Source organism: Nannobrachium achirus (assembly GCF_963921795.1).
Source record: "Nannobrachium achirus genome assembly, chromosome: 8".
NCBI classification, from domain to species: Eukaryota; Metazoa; Chordata; class Actinopteri; order Myctophiformes; family Myctophidae; genus Nannobrachium; species Nannobrachium achirus.
This window is the reverse complement of record NC_137817.1, coordinates 42090749-42116595: the sequence shown is the minus strand read 5'-3', so window position 1 is coordinate 42116595 and position 25847 is coordinate 42090749. Positions and strand designations below refer to the sequence as shown.

Here is a 25847-nt window from a genome sequence, read left to right as displayed (position 1 = left end):
ATGACTGCACTTTCATAACTAACATAAACTTTGGCAATACAATTGTTTCCACAACCCAGTTTTAGCAACGGAAGCTGGGAGACTGTCCTTAGTAGCTATTAAGACATACATTTAGAAATGAATAATCAGGAGAGAGAGAGTTGCAGGGGATAAAGATGAGTTTAGCATAAATTAATATAGTAATTATTGTCATTAGCCAGGTGAAATATAATTAAAGCAGTTAGAGTAAATGAAAGTTTCATACCTGAAGTACAATACTCATTTGTGCCCAAACTGCCCTTCTTGGACTGGAACATGGACAGTAGTTTGGGGGTATAGAAGTCCAACATTGCCATACATTTTGGCTCAAGATTCAGTGTGGTGATCATCCTGAACTTTGCACTAACCTGGAAGACAGAGATGAGGGGAAGAGAGTAAAAAAGAAGACATGTAGATAATAATGTAGGCCTATACCTGTGCATTTTATCTTCATTGTACACACCATTGTATGCAGCTGTGCATAGCTTGTAATAAATGCAAAAAGTCACAATGACTAGAGGGCTTGCACATTCCTCTCACTGTAACCTTAACTAGCTGCAAACCTTTGTAAAGAACATAAGTTATACCCAATACATTTGTGTAGCCTATATGCACAAAGATACAGTAAATCTACTTACCAATATTTGCAAACACTCTCCAGGTTTCTTGTTGAAGAAGATGTGTGCTGCTGCTGTTTGTTGACAGAATGTTCCAGTAGAACTTTCCCATGAACCCTTGTGTACAATTTTGAATCTTAGTCATATCTACTCAATTGTTTAAGTTGTTGTGAGAGATGAAAGATTATTAAGTTGGAATGAATAATAATTAAGGGTCTTTTTAAATTGATCCATATAAGTACTCCATACTCAAACATTATGAAGGAAAATTACCAAAACAAATTGAGTATAATTCATGAATAAAATCAGTTGGTCAAATACTAATTTATTCTCATGAAATTAACTCAAATAATATATGTACATCTAACTCAAAAAGAACAGTTGGATTTTTACTCATTTTGTTTGGTGTGACCTACTCAAACAATCACATACATGATATTCAGTGATTTTATTGAGTAAATATAACTTTTTCTAATAGTGCTATTTACTCGGTCACAGAATTCTTTCTTAGAGTGCAGGGACGTGCTGGCCATTGGGAAAAGCAGGACAACTCCCGAACGGCCGGTTCATTCCCGGCCGGTCCAGGCCGACCATTAGGAAAAAAAATTAAATAAAATGTCGGCCTTCGTTCCATTTTGGGGGCTGGGCGGCCAACAAAGTAAATCGTCACTGTCGGGCAGAAACCTTGTATCTCCAAGTTTCAAATTGATATTTTTTTTCGCAAAGCAAAGACCTGCTTCATCATAAGGCCGTTGCACAAAAGTAGTGAAAACAGCAGATCTACAAGCACACAACGCCTCGCGGTGCAAGCCGTTGTGTGCTTGTAGATCGGCTGTTTTCACTAGTTTAAATCACTTGTCATGATCTGAAATGACAAATCTTTGAGTAGCAGCAGCACTATAGAAAGAGATCTCTCTCTATAGCACGCAATGAGGGCCTCTCCAACTCATTTTCCCGGGCTGAATCAGGGGCCCAGCACGTCCCTGTCCACATGGTTCTCTTCTTCTCGATGGGTTGAATGCCCACAGCCGTGCATCTGTACAGCGCAGTCAGTAGGACCCAGCCTGATAACACTGCTCGGTCCTAGTGATCCCAAAGTGGACTGCTCCACCGAGCCATGGGCCATTTGGAGAACCTTGAGCCGAATGCAGCGATGAACCAACCAGGAGCTGTCGCACGATACAGCAGGCTGCCAGAATGACCCACTGACAGTTACACATGACTGACATGTTGCCACTGCTGTCCATTTGGGGCGTTGACCAGCTTCAACCCAACCCCGGACCAGGTTGAGAACCACATGGCTTGCCTGCCCTCGGCACAGGCTGTGTGGGTTAAGGAGTTCAGACAGACACTGTGGGATATCATTTTCCCCATCCTCTGCTACCACATTCCCACCCTGGAGAACTGTACTGATGGCTGGGTGGACGTGAAACACACCCCTTTATGTTCTAATTATTTATGTTATATACTGTATGATGTGTTGATGACCTGACGAATGTACTGTATTGACGTCGAAACTTTATTTGCCTGCATCCTGTAAATAAAAAAGGCAGTCTCCAGTGCCTTCCTTCTACATACTGTACTGTATGTGTTACTTTTAGTGCCGACTCAACATCTAATCGGGGGATATCTTAAAAAGTCCTGGAATAAATTCCTTACCAAAACATTTCTTCACCAATGTGTTTGTAAAGGTGTCTAGTAACACATCTCACAAAGACTGAAATTCAGTTTCCCTAGGAAGATCTTTGACAGCTGGGGTAATTCTGGGTCTCATTCACTCACTATACACTATACTATAGGGGAAAAAATCACTCCCAAAAAATATGCTTTAAGTGGGATGTGAGGCGTCTAACTAGGTGTTTTTAATTATTCTGAATCCATTACAAGCATTTGTTTTGCACAAAAAAACATTCATTGGGCTAAAAACAGACCATAGAATGATGGTTTAGTGATGAGTCATCACTTTTCACAGTAGTATGGGGGTCCATTTGTAGCCCAAGGAATGTTTTTGGTGCAAAACAAATGCTTGCAATGGATTCAGAATAATTAAAAACACCTAGTTAGACCCCTCACATCCCACTTAAAGCATATTTTTTGGGAGTGATTTTTTCCCCTATAGTTTAGTGTATAGTGAGTGAATGAGACGCAGAATTACCCTAGCTGTCAAATATTTTCCTAGGGAAACTGAATTTCAGTCTTTGTGAGATGTGTTACTAGACACCTTTACAAACACATTGGTGAAGACTTTTTTGGTAAGGAATTTATTCCAGGATTTGACACTATTTCTAAAGATATCCCCCGATTAATCATCAACATGCACACTTGACTGAGGCGGTCAATTTAATAGATATTTAGAGCGCTATGCGGTCGTCACATCTGTATTTTCAGGCTGCTTCCGATGTCATATTTGTTGGCCAGTCAAGTGGATTTTACTTTTGTGAAATCTTTTGTTTTACATCAAATCAGGATGTTACGTTTATGACGTCCACTCATCCACAAGCCAATTTTAATTGCGACCGTCAGGTCGCAGTTTAGTATCAAAACCTCCACCGGCCGTCCGTCCGTCGGTCGGTCACACGTCACACCTTTGCCCTGCTCATATCTCCGCATCAGTATGACATCACACTGCTTGGTGTGTGCCGTCAGGGTCATTTGTGTACGGTGTGATGTCATACTGATGTCAGCAGTGTGATGTCATACTGATGTCAGCAGCTATGTCTCTATATATGGAGTTATATGTTGTTCGTGTCCAAATATGGGGCTTGTGAGGTCAGACTTAGTGAGATTCGTCAGTTATCTCCATATATGGAGGGATGTGTTGGCTATCTCCATATCTGGAGATTCAACCTTCAACGATTTTGACATCTTGTTACTAATCTGTCGGTAGATAATGCCGGTCTTATATAAGGGTCATTTGTGTACGGTGTGATGTCATACTGATGTCAGCAGTGTGACAGGAGATAAGCGACCAACGGTCTCCAGATTAGGGAGTCTTACTGGTAGAATGATTATGTGTAGGCCTACATATTGGTCACGTAACCGTGACACAGAGAGGTAGCTGCTGTTTGGTGTTTGGGATTACAAATAAAATACTTTTCCTATATTAATAATATATTATTATATTATATTAATAAGTCATTGTCATGCTGTTCCTTCTGATCTGAAACCCACCCATCAGTCCAGTACATTCCTTCACGTATACACACAGAAGTGAAATGATGCTATAGAGACCAACTGTTGTGAGACGGCATCATTAATCTGATGCCGTCTAGACACAGTCAGTTCCCAGTAGAGACGGAAAAAAGAGACACAGTTCTCAGTATAGCTGGAAAAAAGAGAGGAGATGAGGGGAGTCTCAGGCGACATTTAGTGTTTCCTCCCTGTGTCCTCTGTTGTCCTTGAAACCAGCTGAGATATTAATTTACAACAGTCTTGCTCACAGGAAAATACTGTTACATCTGGAAGGCTCTGAGTCTTTCTGTAAATTCCTGTAGCTTTATTAGACCATAAACAAGCGTACAAAAATGAATGGCACTTTTATAGCCTTCTCTCTAGGTTTCTCTGCTCATGTTATCTAGTGTTATCTATAGTAACTAGCCTACACGCAACAGTCTTTAAAAAAACAAAGAAAACTGCCCACCCGCTCAACTCTCCACCAACAAAACACAGGATACACCTGTGACAGACAGGTCTCCCCTCTAGCTCAACTAAACGGTAACTATAACCTAACAATAGGCCTAGCTATAACCTAACAATATCTAAAATAAATAACTATAACCTCAGTAACTAACAGTATAAGTAACCTAACAGCAACGGTAACCACTAAGCATGTCTAGTGTCCCCCTTCCCTGGCCGCTAGTCACGCTACAATAAGCAACACTCACAACTGGTATAAATGTTTATTCAACGCAGGTCAGTGTATACTATCATTTGGCCTGGGCCAAACAGAGTGCATAGTTACAAACATAGGATTAGCATTTGACAAGGTTTGGCTGGTTCTGGTTGTATATACAGCATTATATTCAGAATTGTATACAGATTACGCAATCTCTGCTATGGCATTAGATGACGCTCATATCCACAGTGATTCTACACAGTGTACTGTAGAATATGCTTCTGTATCTATATCTTCAACATTATGAGCAGAGCTACTAGCAGGCTACACAAGGGAAGTGTGTACTCAGTTTGTCAGTCTTCCAAAAGGTAGTTCTAAGAATAAGCATAGAAGGTCAGAAGTTGAAGCGAGGGCTGGCGGAAATGTAGCGGAGATGAGAGTGCTATGATGAGCAGCTAGCCACGTCACCTGCGGTGTCAAGACACAGAGATAACAAGGATTTATATGAAGCACATGGTGTGGGGAATTTCTTTCTTTCTTTCTTTCTTTCTTTCTTTCTTTCTTTCTTTCTTTCTTTCTTTCTTTCTTTCACTCAAATGTACATTGTCTCAAGTCTTATGTTCTTTACATTTTGTTTCAAGTTGTGCGAAAGAACAATTTACGAGGAAAGTTGTAGAATTTGTCAATAGTTGAATGTACAGTAGGGTGATAATCTGGCCTCAGTGTACTGATCACAGTATGATCCTTTATCATTTACTTATCCTTAGTGAGTATAGGTATACTTAAGTGGATACATCCACAGTTTGACTAATGTTAGTGTAAGTTTTTGAGATGCATGCAACAGCAGTTTTGAAACCATGCATGGGTAGGAAATTGTATTGAACATGCTATATTTGCTTCTGGCAACCCACACAGTTTCAGAGTCCCTGCTCTATTGACGTATGTTTTTCACATCTGCGACATGACAGGTTTCGTCTAGCCTGCTGGTTCTCCCCAGCCCTGAGGTCCACTTCCTCCATGCACACACGCGTGTGATTCATATACTGCCCGCCTCCCAGAACGCTCTGTCTTCCCCCTGTGGTTGATCTGTTTCTCTGTTTCTCTCTCACACACACACACACACACACTCTGGCTTGTTGACATCTACACCACGGCGTAAAGCAGTAGTCAGGCAAAGACATTTCTAAACCACATTGTCTTCTCTTGTTGGCTGGAGCTGGAGGTCCTTCTGTGTGGCAGTCTGTCGAGGACATCATGTGGAACTCCAGTGACTTGGCTTCTAGTCGGTGACTATGAGGACTCTCTTGTGAAGGTTATCCTCTCCATCTAGGTGGAACTGTCTCAGGCCTGAGGCATAAGGAATTGTCGCTCACTTTGGACAGACGCCCCTCCTCAACAATAACAGGTGAGGACATAATCAAAGTTGGCAGGTGAGGACATCAGTAACAAAGATGCATGAGCATGTTTTGAATGGTTTGCGATGTAAGAATATCAAGTAGTTGTTTATAGTTAAATGTCACTCAATGCAAGCATGAAAACAGAATAAATAAGGTTACGTTTCTGAAAGTGAGGACATAATCGATAACAAAGTTGGAAGGTGAGGGTATCAGTAACAAAGATGCATGAGCATGTTTTGAAAGGTTTGTGATACAAGAATATCAAGTAGTTGTTTACTAGTTTCATGATACTGAATGCAAGCATGAAAACAGAATAAAGAAAGTTTCTGAAAGTTGTGTAAATCTGTAGAAAATATTCATGAAAGGCTATTCTTTTTCCAGTTTCTTTAGCCCCCAATAAAAAGCTGTCAATGTGAAGATGGCATGCCTGTGGTTGTATGAATCACAAAAACTAACATCTGTACAGTAGTACGGCTTCTTCACTTTTTTTCAACAATATCTCACTAGTTCTTACCACAACCAAGCACAGAATGCAATACATCATGCCAGAAGAATCATGGAAATGTACTGTACTGGAAAACCAGGTTTAATGGCACACAGCCATGGTATTAGGGAGTGAATGTAGGAGATGGAAGTGTATTAAAAGAAAAACATTTTGAACAGTATTTGACTGTTAGCTCACAGCCTACTTCTTGAAATGAGGGCCTGAGGTTTAACTGATGTTGAAGCCATTGTGGTGTCAGTATAGCAGCAACAATATGACACCCAAATATGGCTCATTTTGTAAGTCAGACCGAACCTCTAATAGGCTGAGAGCAGTCATGTCAATAGATAGATAGATATAGAAAATAATGAATGTTTAGGCTATGGTTCATAGAACTATGGATACATCAGTTGACAAATGAAACAACCGATAAAGCAAAAGCTCTGGCTGGAACAGTTAAAAAATAAAATGTAAAAGAAATTTGAATGATTCTATGTATTTTTATTTTGACCAAACTAACCATATAGTCTTATTATTAGTAAGAGGTGAGAAACTATTGCTTAAAGTTAGTCAGATTGGTGAAGAACTGAATAAGTTTGAGGTTTTTAAATATTGTGTACACACACACACGCACGCACGCACGCACGCATGCACGCACACACACACACACACACACACACACACATTAGTATCCACTTGAAGAGGCTATGATGCGATCCTTAATGGCTTCTCCATTATTGATTTTTGATTCAAAAGCCTATCCCTGCTGGCATTAATGGCATTAGATGCAGCTTAGCCCTACAAACAAACCATAGTCCTTCCCTAAGGAATTGAATTTGACACAGAGGACAGCCAATAGACAAATTTGTTTTGGCTATTGAACTATCAAATTATTCTGAGATAGGGGAAGAATAGCCTTGGAGACAGAGAAAAATAGCCACAGACAAAACAAGATACAATATGACTTAGACTACCGGGAAGGAATTCAAAATTTCCCCTGAAAATGTAAGGAATGAAATAGAGTACCACAAGACATAACTCTTCCAAACCTGAACAGCTCATTCGTGCCATTCTTCAGGAAATGATGATTAGATTTAGCCTTCATTGGAGTTGATTTAGGCAGGGAATCTCCATCAGGGAGAATCCAGCAGTGAGTCAGAACTCATGTGAAACCAAAGTAAACCTTTCAAGCTAGTTTGTGATGACGTTTAGGTATGCTGGCCATCATGACCTATGAATATCATTTCAACCCCAGAGCAGTCTCATCTGGAATGGAAACTATATTTTTTCAATATCGTCTTAACCATTGAACCCTATTCTGAGCATGACATAATATCTCTGCCGTCGGGCCGAAAACTCCTAACTCCAAAATATTCATTTTTGGGAAAATGAGCTCAAGTGGAGTTAGGAGGTTTTGATCGAAGGGTGTTTTACAACTTTTCATTGGTTCAATATTATTTTAACCAACACTCAGATGTAAAAGGCCCTGATTTATGCCAAAAAATCCAAAACCTCAAAAATGGAGTTAAGAGGTTTTGGCCAGACAGTGACGATATGCAGATTTGGCAAACCTAGCACATCTACATGCTCGTGAGCTGAGCTTGTAGATCAGCTAATTTCAGTGAAGAGATTTAGAGAAGAGAGAGAGAACAAAAGGAGGGGGACAAATATAGATCCTTGGCGGATATCGGTCAATGACCTGTAGTGATATTGCTACAGAAGTGTAGAGAAGCAGTAGAGTATTACATACCCTGTCAGGGTCAAATGCATTCTCCTGCTATGCCGCTAAAATGTGTAACGCCCTACCGAAGTCCTTAAAGGAGTGTAAATCCCTACCTTCATTTAAAACGGCATTGGAAAGCCACTTAGAGGCGGCTGCTATTCGAAGCTGGTAAATGAAAACAAAGCTTATATCCGTACCTCCCCCTATAAATACCATTTATTTTGCTTTTGTGTTTTACCATTGTTTTTCTGATGATATCTTCTGCATAGTACTGTGTTCTGTCTGTCATTCAATGTTATATGAGTAAAAGAAAAAAAAAATGATTTCAATTTAAACAAGCCATAGGCCTAGGCTTTTTGGGGTTTATCCTTTTAGTTGACCTTTACCAGTGAACTGTACTGTCATGAAACTGTACCTTTTCCTATGCAAACCTCTAATAAAATCTTCAATCAATCAATCAATCAATCAATCAATCAATCAATCAATCAATCAATCAATCAATCCAATCCAACTATATTTATAGAGCACATTTAAAAACAACAGAGTTGACCAAAGTGCTTTACAAGAATCACAGCAAATCAGAAATCAGAAAATCAATCAATCAAAGTCATGCTGCTGTGGCTCAGGAGTGGCTTGGGACTTGGAAGGTTCCCGGCCCACGCTGGATAAGTAGCAACACACTGAACCCCAAACAGCTCCCGATGAGCAGGTTGGTTGGTGCAGCATGGTGCGCTCCGCAATCGGGTTGTGAATGTGTGCGTGAATGGGTGAATTTATGCACTATAATGCACCATTCACCATTTGAAATTGCGGTCAAGCAGTTGCCCATCACTGAAATGTTCTTCAGTCACTTCTTTCTCAGTGCCTGAAATGTTCTTCAGGCACTTCTATTTAGTTGGCACTGCCATCATTCAGAGCACAGAGCGGCGAGAGCGCTCATATGCATGCCAACTAAATAAACGTTCCCGAAGGACTACTAGCAATTTTTTTGCCCAGCTGATGAAGCAGGGACCCCATACTGTATATTCTTAGAATGCTTTCCATTCTGTCATACAGAAACGTGAATGGTACTTGCATTGTAGCCTTGCATAGAACCTTAACATTCTGTGCAGCTCAGAACCCAGACATCGTCATTGAAATTGTCAGCCAGTTCTGTGCAGTTCATTTGGAGAAGTAAAAACCTGACTACACATGATACATAACTTAAAAATGCGTGACAATGTAAAATCCATCAAGCCTCAGAATGGTGAAGTAGAGCAGTGTGTTCTTCACAGCTTCTTCACAGCTTTCATGACATCTGACAATTCAGCACTAATTTCATTGGCAGCGAGTCAGCGACTGACTTCCCTGTGTAGCATGCAGTTTAACCTGTGACCTGTGTAGCATGCATTGCCTCCATCAGGTGCACATATTGTAGGGGATTTAATGGATCCCCGTTAGCTGACGTCAGAGCGACAGCTAATTTTCCTGGGGTCCTTATAAGATACATACAAATATCCTATAAAAACATGTAAATACATCATTACAATGCAAAACAAAAACAATCAATGTCGGTCTTGTTGAACCACAGTTGCTCTCCACCCTGCTCTCATTCAATGTCTGTAGGTTAGGTCTCTTTGTTTTCTCATTGTCTGAAAACGTTTTAGTTGAGCATGGCAGTCTCCATGTTTCTTGTTAAAACCAGAGGGGGCGAAAATATCAAATTAAGTTTTCAGTAGGCTACTTGCTATGCAACACTTAAAAACACACAGCAGGAGGAAATGTCACTGTTTCTTAGAGCTATTTGGGTGTGAAGTGTGGTTTACATAGGATATGCAAGTAACACTCAAAAGTGTGAACTTGCTACTGTAGGTTCTTTTGACAGGCTTTTTAACAGATTAAACTATCAAAATGAATAAGGGCTTATCTGTGGATCACTATCATTCATTTTAATATTTCATGATTTTTATTCAGCCGCGGCCAAGAGGTGTCCCAGATTTTCATCTCCGGGAGTTCCGGCAAGAACTTCAAGCCACTTTCATCCCTGGTTTTGGGGGGCCACCAAAATAAATCTAGCTTGGGGCCACCAGAATCCTAGAACCGGCCCTGCCTACTAGATGAAACTTGAGTAGTGCTTGCATATACTTTTAGTAGGCCTACTACTATATCCATAATACTGTGGCAGTACTGTTACTTGATTCCAATGTAGCAGTAATAAACTACTCAAGAAGACAACTCTCAGTACTTACTGTGCTTACATTACATACGTTATGGTCACATCCTGACTCTAACCATTTCAAATTATGAAACCGTCTTACCAACCCATCAATCTCCAATTCAGTAATGCTCTCCTGGCCTGCTGGCCATCTGTTTTTCATAACAACGCTTTGATCTTATCTATTCTATGGGAGAAGAGGTTCAAAGCAAACCTTAATGAAATATCCTGTATACTGCTAATATGAAATGTTTTTCCTTAAGGTAGCTGAGTATGATAAGCTACTTTAAAGGAGATAGTCATTTTATGAAAACGAATAATACAAAGAAAATAATACATCCACAGACTTTAAAAAAGGTGTGAAAGAAAAGTATTGCTTTCCCCAAACATGCCTTATGATTATGAAATAATATTATCCATTATTATTAGCCATTATCCGTGTGTTTTCCTTGGGTAAGGTACAAGTTACCCTATATCAATGCAACATGTTAAAATAGGCTATAGCAGCCATATTGGAGAGAAGTTGTGTCTCTTCTCACTTCCTTCGAAGGTGTTACCAATGACGAAGGCTCTTTTATTTCAAGGACCCTCATAACTCTGAGAGTGTACAAATGGAACCAAATTTGGTTAGTTAGTTCATTAGTATGATACCATTCTATTATTGGCATTGCTGCAGGTGACAAGGAAATAGAAAAGCATATGCAACAGAGTTGTTGTGAAAGTGGGACATCTAGTGGCTGAAGGTCTCTTGCTCATTAAAGCTAATTATAATTACTAATTTTACATGAAAAAGCTGCTCAATTACTGTAATAAGAGAACTTGTACAGTAATTACCTAATTTCCACTGTAGCGTTGTCATAGCTGCATTACTGTACATTGTACTAATATATAATAATTTGTAGCTATGACCTGTGACTATACTTAAAATAAAATGAAAGTATAATTAATTAGTGTGATTGCCCCTTGTCCGACTTTATTCCATCTATCCATCTTCTATCCCCTCCTTTTCGCTGCGCTACTCCCCCCACAATTTGGTGGCACGAACTTGGGCCAAGTGTAAAATCAACCGGCTTCATCGGGAATCGATTCCTTGCATTTTTCTAAGAGATGCATTTTTCTAAGAGATCCATGTTGATGACAATACTATAGAGATACTGTGTACCGCTTTGCGTGAGTCTAGGGCAAAATCTGTAGGAGCAGTGTCCAAAAATGTATTTTGCAAGAATCGGCCCCCATGTGAGAAATGAGGGGTTGTGGTTTGGCAGCCAAGAAGTGTGTGTGCAAAGTTTGGCATGGATAGGGGCAACAGTGGCGGAGATATGAGTAGGGGAAAAGTGTGACGTGACGGACAGACTGACAGACAGACTGACTGACAGACAGCGTTTTTGATAGTAACTGCGACCTGACGGTCACAATTAAAATTTTCACTTTTCTCAAATATGGAGATGACTGACATCATAGATGTCTGACATCATAGACCACATGAGACTGACACTGTATCCACAATCCACATAGGGGCATTCCAAGATATGGGCTCGCTTAATATTGATTACATATAGTGATCTTCCATATGGGCATGAAAGGGACAAGGACTGACACAGAGATCTCCATATATGACCATTAATTTATTAGTGAACTAAGTTTTCCCATTGACTTGAATGATATTCAAATGGTAAAACAGAATTAATTTACAAGTGTGACTCAAGAGTCGTGTCATGGCAACCACACTTGCAATTTCCAATGGCATCTCTCTAGTTCTAAATGTATTCTCTCATTCCTAATAGAGTACATTCACGATGAGCATTACCTGAATTGGTGTTACTGATTTGTTTTGTCCTCACACAATCACAAATTCAAAACGGGTTTAGCTAAAGGGAAAATGCAAATGCACTCTTTATGATTCATAGTCTGCAGTGTGCTGTAACTGTGAAAGATTTGATTTCAATTAAGTCACAGCAGGATTCATTTAAAGTTAGCATTCTTTTTGCCACGGCCCGTCTTTTTGTGTTTTTGTCACAGCCGTCCAGGGGCGTCACACCAAATTCAGGGCCCTGGGTACAAGGATTCACTGCGGGCCCCCCATGAATGTTAACTATTGAAAAATAGCAGATATACAAGCTCACAGCGCGGCACCGAGTGCCGCGCTGCGAGCTTGTAGATCTGCTATTTTTGAAAAAAATTGTGAAAATGTGTGCCAAGAAACCTATGTTTCCATGTCAGTGATGCTCAAACTTTTTCATGTGAAGGACCCCCCCCATCTCAAAATATTTAGTTCCAGGGACCCCCCAGAAGCAAAATTTGAGTTACAAATGTTCACTTAAAAAATACATATAGTCAAAGATTTGCGCACATTTTCATGACTTTTCAAAAATAGCAGATCTACAAGCTCGCAGCGCGGCACTCGGTGCCGCGCTGTGAGCTTGTATATCTGCTATTTTTCAATAGCTAAAGTTACTAGGGCCCCTCCACCTTGGGCCCTGGTAACTCAGTCCCACTTTCCTACCCCTTGTGACGCCCCTGCAGCCGTCTCTCCACCTGTCTATTTCTCTCTTTATGTTCATTTGCGTAGCCCCTTGGCTATTTGATATGCAAATCGCTGTGACAGTAATTGATCCTTTCTTTTTTGTTGGAAGATGTGAAACAGTGAGTGGTCTCTCTCTGTGTGCGTGTGTGTGATGGGTTGTGATGCCAGCCCGAAACAACTCGTGCCACAGATAACTTTATTCAACTTGTCGAATTTATACGCATATTCGCGTCGCGCTAGATGTGTATAGGCAAAAGTGTAAACATTCACAGGTGGAATATTTTACATTTTCGGGTTGTTTATTTGTGTCGCCTCGCTAATTCGCCTGTGTGTGTAATGACCTTTACTTTGTCTCTCCCTCTGTCCATTTCTGTCTGCATTTCCACTTCGGCCACTCCCACATTCCATTCCATGTCAGAGTCCTTGTTACACACCTGTCTTCATTCCCTCATCAGCCCAACAGTGCCATGCCCATTACACACCTGTGGCCACTGCATGGACCCATTTAACAAACATACTGCCAGTTCATACGTTGTCCTCCCTGAGTGTTTCCTGGAGTCTTTGATTGTTTTCCTGGAACCTTTTTGCATTTTTGGACTGCTTTACTGCCTGAATTCTCTGGTTGTAAGCTTGTCTTTTCTGCTTTATTATTAAATACGTTGATGGAACTCTTCTGTTTGTAGTAGCTTTGCTCTTGGGTTCTATTCACTCCTGACAATTGTGTCTGAAAAAGGGTCCCTTTCTTCGCTACCCTCAGTTTCTATAAAACCATGGTATCAGAAGAAGATGTTACATTTAAGTAGAGCACATGTTTTGTTTTCCACACCAGAGCAGTTCAGAAAATCAAGACGGAATGCACTTTCATGCATATTATGAAACGAATTGCTATGTGCACTAGAGTGAGCATGACTAAGTCATGTCAATATAAAGGGAAGACGACAGCTAAAAGCCATTACTGCACTCACACTGGGTCCAATCCATGCAGTAATGGCTTTTAGCTGGGAAGTACATCGTCCCTTTTAGATTGTCATAGGTCTAACCAATGCTCAGTCCCCATCCACAGGGAGGGTGGCCACATGCTATCACAGGAGCCCAGTGAGTAGGAGTGAAAAGTACATCTCTGTATTTGACTATTACAACAGCTTGAGCCAATCAATCCATTAAATAACCTCTTTGTTCTTACATCTTACAGGCGAGCCTCTCTATCTGGTCTGAACAGGAGAAACACGTTCTCAACCGACGATGAACAACTCGACAAACAACTCGGTGTGCGTCAACATCGAAGCCAGCGCCATCAGTGACTTCCTGATGTCGGTGTACATCCTGGCCTTTATCTTTGGGCTGACCTTCCACGTGCTGACCCTGGGCCCCATCTTCCAGCAAGTCAAGAACCAAAACGTCCTGGGCATCTTCCTGCTCAGCCTCTCCGTGTCCGACCTGCTCTTCATCTTCACCATGCCCCTGTGGGTCAACTACTACCGCCACGACCACCACTGGAAGCTGGGCCCCGTCTCCTGCAGCGTGGCCGGCTTCTTCTACTACTCCAACATGTACATCAGCATCCTGCTGCTCTGCTGCATCTCGGTGGACCGCTGCCTGGTGGTCACCTTCCCGCTCCGCTCCAAGACGCACCGCACCTCGCGCTACGCCTGGGTGCAGTCGGCCGTGGTCTACGTGGTGGTGGTGGTGGTGCACGTGCTGATCCTGTACTACGACAACCTGAAGGACGCCCACGACGAGCACAACAACAACGACCGCTGCTACGAGACCTACCCCATCCAGACCAACATGGCCCTGTTCAACCTGCTGAGGGTGGGGCTGGCCTTCGTGCTGCCCCTGCTGGTCCTGGGGGTGAGAGCTTATAGTGTTGCTCTTTGTTGATTTAAGGGCAGATGCATACTCCACTTTTAGAGCCGAGTTTAAATTGGTTCGGTTCGGGGTGTCACAACATCATCTCGCCAGCACCGAACCGCTGAATTGCATCATACAGTGGTTAGCAGTTAAGATTGGCAGTGTCACCAGTTGGCTGCCTCTGTGGCACCACTGTAGTGCCACTGAGTAAATGTGAGTAAATGTGGTACCACCTTTTTTAGAGGTGTTACAGCATGTAATGTGGCTTATCTGCCACAGGGAGGCACATGTGAGTCCATGAACCCTACATTACAGTGTTGGCAACACAGCAAGGGTGAACAGATTCATTGTGATTGTTATTAATTAAAGAAAACTTAGACGACAATGCAGAGTTCAGGTTGAATTGAAATGCAATTGTTGCTTTATACACAACTGTGTTTATTATACTTAAAAGCATTTGACAAATGAAAAACTAGATGTGCCTAGAACTCAACTAGATTTGTAATAATAAGTATGCTAATGAATTCTAATTTCCCCATGACCCATGACAGGAAAATAATAATAATAATAATAATAATAGTACATAAAATATTCAGTCAACAATTAGAAAAATACGGTTTAAATAAAACAAATTGAAACAGTTTGAATGGACAACATTTTAGAGGCTAAAGGAACAATTTATGAGTTTTCATTCTGTAGTGCTAGTCTAGTGGATAGTGTCATGGAATGGCATATGGGAGAACAGAGTTTAATCCCCTGCTGAGGAATCTATTTTTCAAGAACTTCGTAAGAGTAATGCTGCATTCACACTACGAAAAGCCAAGCTAATGGTTTGCTTGGTAATTCAATGTATTCTCTATGCAAACCAGCTTAAAACATTTCCAGCTTTTTTCCAGCTTGGAAATTTTTAAAGCTGGTTTGCATAGGGTGACCAGACGTCCCGTTTTACCCGGGACAGTCCCGTTTTCAAGCTGCGCGTCCCGGTGTCCCGACAAATAGTTCTAAAACACTGATATGTCCCGCTTTTCAACATTCACTGCAAAATTGTCCCGGTTTTCGCCAGAATTAAAATAATAGTAGCCGTTTTCAGTGGTTGCATCAGACATTTATCATGTTCTTTTCATGAAAACATGCTCACCTAAACCAATCAGAAAACAGGAACAAATTCATTGCGTGTCTGAATTCAACGCTGAGGCTGTTTGTCAATCACTCACTGCCTGTTTGCAACCCTGTGGTGCGTGTTTGCGCGTGCACGAACGTTAAAGAGCGTGCGCGGTAACGTGCGCATTGCTTTTAGGGTCCCAGTTTTAGGCAACAGTGTTTTACGTCCCGGTTTGAGTGGCTGGAAATATGGTCACCCTAGGTTTGCATAGAGAATACATTGTATTACCAAGCATTGAAGACTTTATTAGAAGATTGCATAGGAAAAGGTACAGTTTCATGACGGTACAGTTCACTGGTACAAGGTCTACTACAAGGAGATCCATGAAAAGACTAAGCTTATTTCCACTGGAAACCATTAAAGTATCTCATATAACATTGAATGACAGACAAATAGAACACAGTACTATGCAGTAGATATGTAAAGAAAATTTTTACCAGTTGCGAACGGCTGCTGCCTGATTTTCATTACACCTTGGCACCAAGGTACAAGTCCCAACCCCCCATGTGACACAGTTTAGCAAACAAACTCACAGAGAGAGTCAGACACACACAGTGGGGGGTTGGGGGTTTGGGAGTACACAGGTACGAATTCTGGCCAGGCCACCTACTTGCTGAAGTGTCCCTGAGCAAGACTTTTAAATCCCTAAATTAAGAAACAATCTCTATTGAAAGAATACTAATGACTTATTTTATTATCGTTTTAACTTTGTCTCTTCTGCAATCATCATAGGGATATACAAAATAGCCGTAAAGTGATTACTAACTTCTAATTGTTGAATGGAAGATTTTATTGTATTGTTTTTTCAAACCATTAGCTTGGCTTTTCATAGTGTGAATAAGGCAAAATATTTTTTAACATGATGAACATACAGTTAGTGGCCGTTGAGCTTGTCACATTTTCTGGGGCATTTTTCTACGATCTGTCCATAGACTCTACACATGTAAATGCAGAAACTCATTGATCAATAGCAGGTTTCACTTTTATATGATATTTTATATACGATTGAGGGGCTAAATACATGTGATAGAAGCTCACAACACAGCGAGACATGTTGTGAGCTTGTAGATCTTCTATTTTCTCACACAGAAACAAATAAATTCTACTGGTCTCTATAGTGATTTCTGTAATAACCATGTGAGTGATGTGTTGCAGTAGCAATCTACTCTTTGTTACTGATTTATTTTTATTTTTTATCCCCTCCAACTGTAGCCTACTTTTCCCCACGTTCATATTTTATATGTTTACACTTGCTTTGGCAATGTAAACTTGGACCTAGGCTTTCTCAAGCCAAGAGCACCTTTGAATTCAACATTAAACATCAATTATGTTTAATGTTTTTTTTAAGAAATAAAATAGCAAAACCAAATAATATATTAGGCTATATGGTGAGAGAGAGAGAGAGAGAGAGAGAGAGAGAGAGAGAGAGATTTCATATTCCGATTATGCTTGGATAATTATTCCTTAGACAGTGGTAAAATAGTACAGTCAGAGTGTAGCCTCGTCATCGCAACCATGATACAACAAGCATAATGTTTTGCACAAGGGGATAAACTGATCTTTCAGTCTCACTCTCTTGAGTTGACTGTGAAACTGAACACTACACCTCTTGACATGCAAATTAACCCAGTATTCTATCAATGGTCCTGGCAGCATGAGGTGTGAAGCTTACTTACTTTTCATTCTCATGATGCACACACAGCAAAAATAACTTCTCTTGCACTCTCTCTTTCGTTGATATAAGTTAAATGAAGTCAGTGAAGTTTATAGAATATAGTCTATCTAGACCGGGAAGTTGAGCGTAGCCTGGTCCAACAAAATACATCTCTGCAGTCTGCACATAACATCTCTGCACAAACACATGCACCTCAAATGAAACTATAGGTCCATGCTACTTAAAGTTAACTCTTAAGGTAAAGTATTGACATCAAAATGTACTTAAAGTATCAAAAGTAAAAGTACTCATTATGCAGAATGTCCCATTTCACAAGTTTACAATGTATACAAATATTTTGCAGATCTAGCCTACAAGCTCACAATTCGTGGCATCGCAAGACATTGTGAGATTAATTGTAGATCATCTGACGTTTTGGCTGAGTGAAGTGGGTAATTTATGTTTTGTAATAATAATCCAAATCTACAAATGAATTTAGTAACATTTCTTTAGTAATTGGAAACACTCAAGTTAAGTACTTAAAGAAGAAATTATATTTAAGTACAATACTTAATTAAATCAAATGTACTAGTTAGGCTACTTTCCACCGGTGGTGTTTGTTTTCTCCAATGTGAGAGAGTGTTACCACATTTGCTATATTCTGTGAGTGAAACAAGCGACCAGGTCTATGAAAACAAGCCCAAAAGAAGCAACCATTTCACCACTTGAACTCTATTACATCAGCTATTTTAAAAAAATTATCTTGAAATTAAGGACAAATAAGCCACTACACTTAAGAAACTAGCCCTAACAAAAGCAACCCACAACTATGAATCTTTACAAGCGACTTTACAGGAAAACAGGACCAAAGTCACTTAAAATAAGCAGACCCAGCAACACTGGCAGGCTAGAGTTGTTAAGACATGTTGCATGCTGAAAGATAACTGATCTGCAAACCTTTGGGGGAAGGGAAGGTTGTGTCTAGGGCTTCTTTGATTCACATGCAAATTATCCCAATATTCTATCAATGGTCCTGGCAGCCTGAGGTGTGAAGCTACCTACAGTTTACTTTTCATTCTCATGATGCACACACAGCAACAGCCACTGAGTCATCAAAACTAATGTCTAATCAATGTCCAGTATACAATGCGTGTCAGATGCGATGCATGTTGTTGATAAAAGTTTGTTCATAGAATATATCTATCCACCATAAAACTATACCAGAGTATCAGAAGGGAAATCTCTCTCTCTGGCTTTAAAGGGATCCCTGGCTAATACGACAAATACGCCTTAATACATTATAATTGCCCTGTATAAATACAATGTAAAATCAAAAACACCTTAATTATTTTATTTCTTCTAGAAATAGCTAATCTTTCACTCAATAGGGGAAATGCCCGTCGCAAGTTGATGATGATCAGATTCCAAACTGTTCCCTTTCCTCCTTTAAAAAAAAAATCAAATTTATGATCGCCAGTGGTGTAAAGCAACTAAGCCTACATTAGTACAGTTGTGAGATATTTGTACTTAACTTGAGTATTTCCAATTTCCAATACTTTCATTTCTACTTAATTATATATTGGATCCAAATATTGTACTTTTACTACACTACATTTATTTGAAAACTTTAGTTACTAATTACTTTGCACATACACTTTTAATATTATAAAATATACATTTATCCACTTTACACCTATTTATACCATGGCTATTTGAAAATAGCCGATCTACAGTCCATTGCAGAGATTTGAATGTTTTCACTTAAAATGTGTTTGGTTCTAACTTCTGTACTGTCATTGATTATGATAGATTTCAAATCTTTTGTGTTTGTTTTGTCTAACATTGTTTAGTGTAAGAAACATAGTTGTTTTTTAAAGTAGCAATCTTTAAAAAAGAAAATACTCACAATTACTTATTGTATTTAATTACTTATTGTGATAATCAACTTCTAATGGTTGGCTGGAGGATTTTATTGAATTATTTTATTTATTCTTTATTTTTACTGTCCTGGAGACTTTGCAATTAGAATAATTAATTTGTTTAATGTTGTTAAATATGATAAACAGTTGTGAATAAAGCAATAATTGCTTTTCAGTTCATTAGAACTCTGCATGTAAATTCACCCTTTCCCCTGGATTCCAGAGTTTAGTAATACATCTTTTTAATACAATTGCCAACAAGTCATTGCTGTTGACTGAAAGATTGTTTTTGGCTCAAAATCTACTCATTCTTGAAAATTAAATTAACTACCCAGTTAAGCAACAAACCTGTCTCATATGCCTTTATCTGGGCATTAGTTGCTCTCTAACCCCACCTAGTGGTTGTGGCATGTAACAACGTGGTGCCTCAACTGATCTGGCTGCCATGGTGGTACCACATCAGTGCCACGACCAGCACTTTCAAGGTACAACCACTGTAATTGTAGTTTGGACAGAGCCGATTTCAATTCGGCTCTAAAAATGGAGTATGCATCGGCCCCCAAGAACAAAAAATGTTCGTCCACTACCTTTTGTAGCTGATGATAACCAAATCAAAGTAAATAAAAACTAGGCTATGATGACTAAAACTAAGACTACATAGGAGAAGAGCTCCAGTAGAACTAAAAAACAAGTAATTTTATGTTTGGTTGCGCTCGGATGTTGCAATATGAAAACAGCAGATCTACAAGTTCACAATTGCTTCGTGCTGCGCCCCGTTGTGAGCTTGTAGATCGGCTATTTTCAGCACACAACCAAGTGTAAAATGTCACTGAGACAAGGACCACCAAAATACATTGGTATACATCAAGGGTCTTCAATAGGGGGTCAGGGACCCCTAGGGGGTCCTCAGAGTTACTACAGGGGGTCCTCCAAATCTTTGAGTGATAGACACTTTTCGCCTTTTTTATATTAACCACTTGAACTCTAGCATCCATAATATATGTTTAGAACTTTAGCCGAAAATAGCAGATCTACAAGCTCACATCGCCTCGCAGAGCCAGGCGTTGTGAGCTTGTAGATCAGCTATTTTCAGCAAAGAGGTTTGGTGTAGAGAGGAAAAAGAGCAGACTAAGTACTGACTACTGAGAAAATGTCAAGTTTATTAAGCATGGATGTGTTCAAGTAGTTAACTATCTGTGCTGTCAAACAAACTATGTGGAATCTTAGCCCTAGAATGGCTCTGATTTAAAGATTAAGTAATCGTATTAAATACAGAGCCATAGAACGCCCCCATAGCACGGCGGTTAGCAGCTGATCTGCGCAGCACTAAAGTGCTGCGTGTTACTTGTGTACTCGCCCAATAATTAATTCCTCAGCCTGGGAGAATGATATTGTCCTGCAGTGTCATATCCCTTTGAAAGTTCAGGCTGAAAACGTGTATTTAGTCAAATATCTCCACTTATCCACAAGCCAACACGGACGACTTTCTGACCGGGCGAGGGGCCCGGAATGACTGCTGGACTGAATATATCATAACTTCCTTTGGGAAGCACTAACCTCGCCTACCAGGCTTTCAGAGAGAAAGCCTGGTGTTCGTTCACAACAGGCCGTTTGGTTTCCGCCTAAAGCGCGGAAACCACTAGAAGAAGCGGCGTCGCTTTGATTTGGTTCCCTCCGTTTGTTTCCCCAATCCCTTTTAAAATGCTGGAGTAGCCTAGTGTAGTCTTGCCAGTCGCTAAACAGTTGGACTAAAATATGCATATACCAAACTAATTTTTCAAAAGCAAAACTACTCCGCATCAAGAAGTTTATTAGGTAGGCCCTAAAAGTATGTCCTTGAGCGCAGGGGAATATTTTGGGTTAAAACTGTTTCCGGTGGATAGTTCCGGCCAAATTGTAGTCCTTTGAGTACTACAACATGACGTTTTGTGGTTTCCGCTCCAGACCGGTTACAAGCCCGAAAAGTGAAGTGATCCCAGACTAGCCTGATACTTCAGTCCGCACATCACCACCCCCTGCAGGTGGGTGGTGTGTAGTGTGGACTGAACCCGGAGATATTTTATTTTATTTCAAGCGCGCCCAAAGAGCGGGCGCATTGAATGGGCCAATCAGGGTTGTATGCTTGGGGCACGTGGTTTGGCTGCTCCGGTCCCAGCCCCCTCCAAACAGAGCTCTTCTGCCCACGTCAGAGCAGTGTAGGCCCACGTGAGACTCACTCGTGGACTCTGATTGGTGTCCTCTGCCCACGTGAGAGTCTTGTGGACTCTGATTGGTCCGTGAAAACTGTCATGGCGGAGTCAGACTCGACTCGTATTATTTTAATAAACTATACAATAGTGCCGTTTCATCACGTTTTAATACCATTTTGCACTAACGTAAACATGCAGTCATATAATATGTTATGAGAAATAACATATTTTTGCAATGTCACACCACGTCGCCGTCACGTGTGTGTGTGTGTGTGTATGTGTGTGAGTGTGTGACGTCAATAGGCTTTAGCCCGCCCCCGCTGAAATAGAATGTCTGCTCGAAATCTCAGACTCTCTCCCCCCACGTAGTGTGGTGTGTTGAGTCGGACGCTTGCAGTCAGGCTAATCCCAGACTAGGGAAGCACAAACGTACGGGGCACACAATCACACAGGTGGTGTGATTAGTCGCCCCACGTCAATCACAAGCACCTGTCAATGACATACACGTTACAATTAGGGATGCCCCGATCAGGGTTTTTTTGCTCCCGATCCGATACCGATCAAATATTATTGCTTCCTATTCGATCCCGATCTTTCCCGATCCGATCTTTTGGCAAGGCATTAAGAAGAAAAAAAAATTCTATTCATTCTATCACTTGGTTCTCAACCTTTTCAGGCCGTGACCCCCAAAATAATCATATTTTAACTGGGGACCCCCGACCCTGAAGAGTTGAGGAAGTATATTTTGTATAACACGGTTCTATTGTGAAAATAGCAGATCTACATGCTCAGTGCTCACAACGCCTCGCAACGCGAGGAGTTGTGAGCATGTAGATCGGCTATTTTCACAATTTCTGGCTTTAATATTTGACAATTTGGCCAATGTTTAATTTGTCATTTTAGAGGTATTAAAAAGTCCTTAATTTTTCACTTTCGAAATGTGCAGATACCCTCTATACACTTAAACTTTATGTTGATTTGTTTACTGTTGAGAGAGAAAACAATGTTGCACATTAAGTTAATCATCTGGGAACCACCCCAAAATAATTTGAGGACCCCCCTGGGGGTCCCGACCCACAGGTTGAGAACCACTGAGCTAGTTGACAGTGCAGAGAGACATAATTGCCTTCCTTTGATCCATTAGCAAGGGGCCAATTACTACTTATTGGCATCAGCTGCCAGCTGTACACAGAGTCTGACACAATCACCTTCCCTCTGCAGTGCTCTGTCTGTCTCATTTCTCCAAAAGCCCTTGAATATGATTGAAAATGATTAAGGATTACTGTGATTATGGTAAGCTTACATTTCATATCGCATTCACCTTACCTGTAACTTTCAGTACTCCCAGAAAATATTTTTTTGAAAAAAAAAAAAAAAAAAAACTTTTTTTTTTTTTTCGATTTTTTTTCCCCGATCTCCGATCTTATAAAAACGGCCATATCGGCGGCCGATCCGATCACGTGATCGGGATCGGGCAACACTAGTTACAATACTCGTTTTCAGCCAGAACTTTCAAAGGGACAATATCTTTCTCCCAGGCTGAGGAATTAATTATTCGGTGAGTACACAAGTAACGCGCAGCACTTTAGTGCCGCGCAGATTAGCTGCTAACCGCCGCGCTATGGGGGCGTTCTATGGCTCTGTATTTTATACGATTACTTAATCGTTAAATCAGGGCCATTCTAGGGCTAGTGGAATCTATGAAGAGGTTGTGGGGGTCTCTGCTTCATCTCTCTCAAATGAAGGTTCCTTGGCCTGAAAACGTTGAAGACCCCTGGTATACATTGTAAAACTAAATCAAAATTCTCTCGTCAAAATCAACACTTTTAGGTGAGCTACTGGCGGGTGCTGGCCACCGTGGGCCAGAGCCCCGGCCTGAACGCCCAGACCAAGCGCAAGGTGCGCCTGCTCTCCTACGGCGTGATCGCCATCTTCTCCATCTGCTACGCGCCGTACCACGTCCTGCTGCTGCTGCGCTCGCTCGTCTTCTACCTCAGCGACAGCGTGGAGGCCGGGGGGAGCTACTGCCGGTTCGAGGACAAGATGCACTTCTACTTCTCGTGCACGCTGGCGCTGTCCAGCCTGAACTGCGTGGTGGACCCCGTGCTGTACGTGTTGGTCAGCAACGGGGTGCGGGAGGAGGTGAAACAGTTCTGGACTGGACACAAGAGGAGGCGCACGCAACAGTTGAACGCAAACACCAGTCGCAGGTCCACTGATAACTTAATATGAAGATGTTTTAGTGAGTGTGTGTGTGTGTGTGTGTGTGTGTGTGTGTGTGTGTGTGTGTGTGTGCGTGTGCGTGTGCGTGTGCGTGTGTGTGCGTGCGTGCACTCGTGCATGGCTGCTTAATATATGCAGATAATCATTCCCTGAGGCTGTGTGCGATTGAGGGTCTTATTTACATGGCCGTTATTATCACACACAATCAAACGGGCGGATCATCTGAGGAAGGAGACCTCTACCGTTTTGTCTGCGTTTTAATATCCTCTCTCCACTGTGAAGAGGATGAGCTTTTGACATGCATCTCAGTCCGTGCGTGCTCTTTAGTTGCGCTGTGGTCCCAGGCTATTCTTCCACATATGGATGAGATCCTCAAGGGTCACCTCTTCTGGCTCTGTCGCACCCCGCCGGGACTGGAGGGCCAGGGGCGTCACAAAGGGGTAGGAAAGTGGGACTGAGTTACTAGGGCCCAAGGTGGAGGGGCCCTAGTAACTTTAGCTATTGAAAGAATAGCAGATATACAAGCTCACAGCACGGCACCGAGTGCCGCGCTGCGAGCTTGTAGATCTGCTATTTTTGAAAAGTCGTGAAAATGTGCGCAAATCTTTGAATATATGTATTTTTTTAGTGAACATTTGTAACTCAAATTTTGCTTCTGGGGGGTCCCTGGAACTAAATATTTTGAGATGGGGGGTTCTTCACATGAAAAAGTTTGAGCATCACTGACATGGAAACATAGGTTTCTTGGCACACATTTTCACGATTTTTCAAAAATAGCAGATCTACAAGCTCGCAGCCGCGCTGTGAGCTTGTATATCTGCTATTTTTCAATAGTTAACATTCATGGGGGGCCCACAGTGAATCCTTGTACCCAGGGCCCAGAATTTGGTGTGACACCCCTGTGGAGGGCCCTTGTGTTTTCCCTCAGATCTGAGCATGTGTGTGTGTGTGTGGCACCAGTTTAGCTAAACGCGTATTCATCCATGAGGCATATCAAAGGCTGGCAATTAGTTTGCATGACAGCGTGTTTAATGTTTCATACATTAAAGGGAGAGTTCACCCAAAAATCGGTTACTCACCCCATGGAGACCTGGATTCATGGATGTTTGTTTTGTTTTCTGTGGCATTACTCCAAAAATAATGTAATGTCTCCCTATAGAGACACAAGAGTCTAACTACAAAATATACATTAATTCAAGTCTCCATATGGGGTCAGTAATGGGGAAAAAAAGAAGGGGAAAAAAACATTATGGGGGTGAACTATTAAATACATGCTGCTTGTACTAGTAAATATAAATAAATGCAAATGGAGTGTATGTTTTAATTTTATAATATAAAACATGAGATGAGAAGGTTTTAATGCAACGTTTGCACACTTTTCTTTTAATTAAATGACTTCGATGTGTGATGTCACGGAACCTGCACTGAGGATGAGTCGTTCAGGGCAGTGTCTGGAAATCAATACCACTGCATTGGCATTTCTGACTTGAGTTAAAGTTATTTTTGGGTAAAGGGACAGGTTCACCCCCAAAAATAACTTATTTTCTATAACAGCAGTTCCCTATGGAGACACAAAGGAGACTCTTGTGTCTCCATAGGACAGTGGTTCTCAACCTGTGGGTCGGGACCCCCAGGTACTATAAAAACCATACTCTAAAATCATACTTTTTATGCTGGAAAGCATCTTCAGCCTCACAAAAACCCTATCCGATCACCTACATTCCTTGAATTTGGATCTAGCATCTGCGAATGATCTGATCTGCTCAGTTAATGCATACCCTAAGCGAAATAATCTTGTTTGTCATATTAGAACTATTCATTATTGTTTGTTGCCAAAATTAATTAGCCCCTGCTCTAAGAAAGCCAGCCCCCCCCATAGCCCCCCCAATCAAAATTCTCTGGAGCCTCTGGCTTCTCTGGTGTCTCCATAAGGAACTCCATAGGTCATCAAATTATTGGCTTAGGAATACGCCAAAAACAAAAATATCCACGAATGCAAGTCTCCATGGTGTGAGTAATGGATAGAAATGTTATTTTGGAGTTGAACTATCCCAGAC

At 41.1% G+C, this 25847-nt stretch overlaps 1 protein-coding gene across 1 annotated transcript; it reads left to right on the top strand.

The window, feature by feature from the left end:
• Positions 1-14034: 14034 nt before the first annotated feature.
• On the top strand, positions 14035-23799 carry gpr184 (G protein-coupled receptor 184; the record flags this gene model as incomplete). Its single annotated transcript, XM_080731892.1, has 2 exons — positions 14035-14643; positions 23398-23799. The coding sequence occupies 2 exons, from the start codon at positions 14035-14037 to the stop codon at positions 23797-23799; spliced, it is 1011 nt and encodes a 336-aa protein (XP_080588018.1).
• Between the last annotated feature and the right edge of the window lie 2048 nt (positions 23800-25847).